The 3104-nt window shown below is 36.5% G+C and overlaps 1 protein-coding gene across 1 annotated transcript in view; it reads left to right on the forward strand.

Annotated features, from left to right (window-relative positions):
* The first annotated feature begins 304 nt into the window (after window positions 1–304).
* LOC105038605 (eukaryotic translation initiation factor 2 subunit gamma) overlaps window positions 305–3104 on the forward strand; it is a 14095-nt gene continuing 11295 nt past the window's right edge. Inside the window, exons 1-2 of the mRNA XM_010914461.3 lie at window positions 305–442; window positions 1550–1684. Coding sequence (XP_010912763.1) covers window positions 1579–1684 — 106 coding nt within the window. The 5' untranslated portion in view covers window positions 305–442; window positions 1550–1578. The remainder of the gene's footprint in view (window positions 443–1549; window positions 1685–3104) is intronic.

Genomic DNA, 3104 nt, shown 5'->3' on the forward strand with positions numbered 1-3104 from the left:
TTTTTTAGTTGACTCCAATTTCTATCTTTATATGAATCAAACAACAATAATAAAAATCATTTATTCCAATTCTGATTCTGATCACCAACCAAATATTTTGGATATTTTGATCATTTTTATTCAAATTTCAATCTATTTTCATTTCAATTTCAATACTGATTCCAATTGCTAATCAAATACCCCTTTATTTCCTTTCTCATTTCAAAGTTCAACTCCCCGCTTGGCACTCATGGTGTCACACGTGTGATTGAGCGTGCGTTTTATCTTGCCTCACAAGAACCCTTATTTCTTCCGTTCTCTTCTCGACCCCTCCACCAATCTCCGCATCCGACGCCTCCCCCACGGCCTCCGAGCCCTCGTTCTCTTCGGTCGAAAGATCGCCGCCGCTGCCGCCGTCCTCCGGTCTCCCCTCTCTGGAGGATCCCCGTGGCCTCCGATCTCGGTGAGCTGCATCCCCTTTCCCAGCTTCCTAAACTCCCATAGGCTCGAACCCCGTAGTCGGCGAGAATGTTCTCGCTGGAACCCTCACCGTAAAAGTCCTCACAACAAACCTTACCCGACACCAATCTTTCCCTAGCCGATGCCTCCGTCTGCTTTTGGTGAACTCTCGTACTTCACACAGCTTGTTTCTGGTTGACCTCTTCCTTTCTTTTTCCCTTTCTTTCTTTTCTGTTTTCCTTTTGTTTTTGAAGTATTGATTGTTGGATCTTCTTCTTTGATTCAAATCATACTATGATCTTCTTGGTTATTCCGCGATCTACATGATATGAATGTATTTTATGTCTTATTCGAATTTATGCTCGCAAGTCAAGTTTTTGTTGGTTCTTGATGGAATTAGGTTTTTTGGGTCGACAAGGATGAATTAGCATAGAAGAGGATATTCTCTTTACTGTGTACCTTATCTGTTCCAGATTCGTCTTATGTCCATTGACTCGCAATAATTGACCAAGGTTTGTGTGCTTTAGTTGCCACCCCATGAAATCTGGTTAAATTGCAGATGTATGCAGCTGACTGTACGATACCTTAGAAGCACCTTTCCACTTTGCGAAATGAATTTATGCTGATTTTGTAAAAAAAATTTGATGTTTCAAAAATGCGGTCAGAATATAGCGTTATGTCTCTGCCCAAATAACAAATTACATAACGAGAGTTCTTAATGCTAATTCTATTTCAAGGTGGATTTTTGATGACGCTAATGCATTGTTCTTTGGTTCAAAATAAATTCATATGAGGTAATATCTAAATCCTTGATAGAGGTCATGTGATACAACATAAGAAAGCCAGAATTTTGATCCTCCTTTAGCTTGTATCACTTTATAGTCCATAAATTATTAGCCACTTGATAAAAACCTAACTATTTCATTTTACATTAATCAGTAATCGTATAAGCATATAACTTATATATCAAGATGACTCTCTCTTAATTGTTATAGTTGATGGCCTTTTGTTCCTTAGGAAGGGTAGGAGCTTGCTTATATCTTCGTAATGGAAGCATATTGCTTGTGTATGACTGCTTTGTATAAGAGATATTACTCTTTTCCCATTTCAGGCTTTAGAGGTACATTACCTGCAGCAAAAATGTCTCGTAAAGGATTAATGGAGCAGGACCTGAGTAAGCTGGATGTGACAAAACTGCATCCACTGTCGCCAGAAGTTATTTCACGTCAAGCTACAATTAATATTGGTAAGACTGTTTCTCAATTACTTCAATTGTTAAACACATCCATTTCTCTAAAAAGAACAGTTTTTTTTTTTTTTTTTAACTTTGGTTTTGCTTCTGGGATTTCTGTTATCTAACATTTGATCCTGTCTCTGAGTAAATATTTTATGACTAAACTTCTTATCTTTCCTTCTTTTTTTTAATTGACTAATAATTTCCATTTTAGAGGACTAGTTTGTGAACAACTACCAAAAGGGAAGAATTGAGATTTTGGTATTGGAATCAAGATTTCTGAGGTCATGGTTAATATAATAAACCTGGATTATTACTTCCACATCAAGTTAGTGATATTTATTAAGTGAAACATCATTTTAAGATTCTAAAAGGTTTATTAGGAACTCTCGGCTAATATTTTGATCTCATATGATTCAATATAATATGGGCTGAGATATAGGGTTATACAGTGACTGCTTGATACGGATATAAACTAGTATCTCACCTGATATTGATACCTTGCTCTCTCAACTATCTACTGCAATGGACAATTTCTGGTGCACACCAGAATATCAGCTTTGCTATTGAATGATCACTAAACTGAATTTACTAATACTAATGGCCTTATTGGAGCTAGAGATTACTCCAGCTAGATATTACCCACTGGGTTAATCATATCTCCAAGTGAATTTGGGTGGCTTATGTGATATCGATAAGACAAGCATAAGAATTGTGATTACCTTAGAGATACTATGATTTGAACTAAATGTAATTGGACCTTAAATTGGAGAAAGATCATGAAATGAAGCATCTTTCATTATTATCATTGACTTGATTTTTCTGTGTGTTTGTCGCCAAAATAGATGAACAAAAAGTTATTTTAAAAACTGTGCTTGGCTTTTTCTTGTCTAAGGATATCAATTTATTTATGGTTTGGTGGAAGATATGGTGGAAGAGGAAACTTTAAAACCATTTAGGAGATTATCATGCAGACTGAGGAAGTGTAAAGTGGCTTTAGGATTGAATTTAGTCCATGAGGACCATGCTTATGTGTTTGGATAGTAAACATTCTGGATGCTTTCTTTTCAGTTTTTTCCCTTTTCAGCTCTGTTTCCTTTTTTTTAAAAATAAAATTTTGAGTCTTTTTTTGGTCCTTTTTGCATCTTAATGAAGATAATTGAAGGGCAATCTTTGTCTCGCTGCTCTCTCTCTCTCTCTCTCTCTCTCTCTCTTGCTTGTTAAATGTTAGGATGTCAAAATCTACTCACTAGTGCCCTTTCATCTCTCTTTGTGTCAAGCTCTCTCTCCCTCCCTCCCCTTCTCTACAAAAACATTATCCACCATGGTCTACCGCTGGATCACTACTAGTGCATTAGTGCTTTTTTATGCGCTAAAGTAATTTCAGACTGAGTTTTAATTCCTGGATTCCATGGTTCTCTTGTTTGAGCTG

This window comes from Elaeis guineensis, chromosome 1 (genome assembly GCF_000442705.2).
Source record: "Elaeis guineensis isolate ETL-2024a chromosome 1, EG11, whole genome shotgun sequence".
NCBI lineage: Eukaryota > Viridiplantae > Streptophyta > Magnoliopsida > Arecales > Arecaceae > Elaeis > Elaeis guineensis.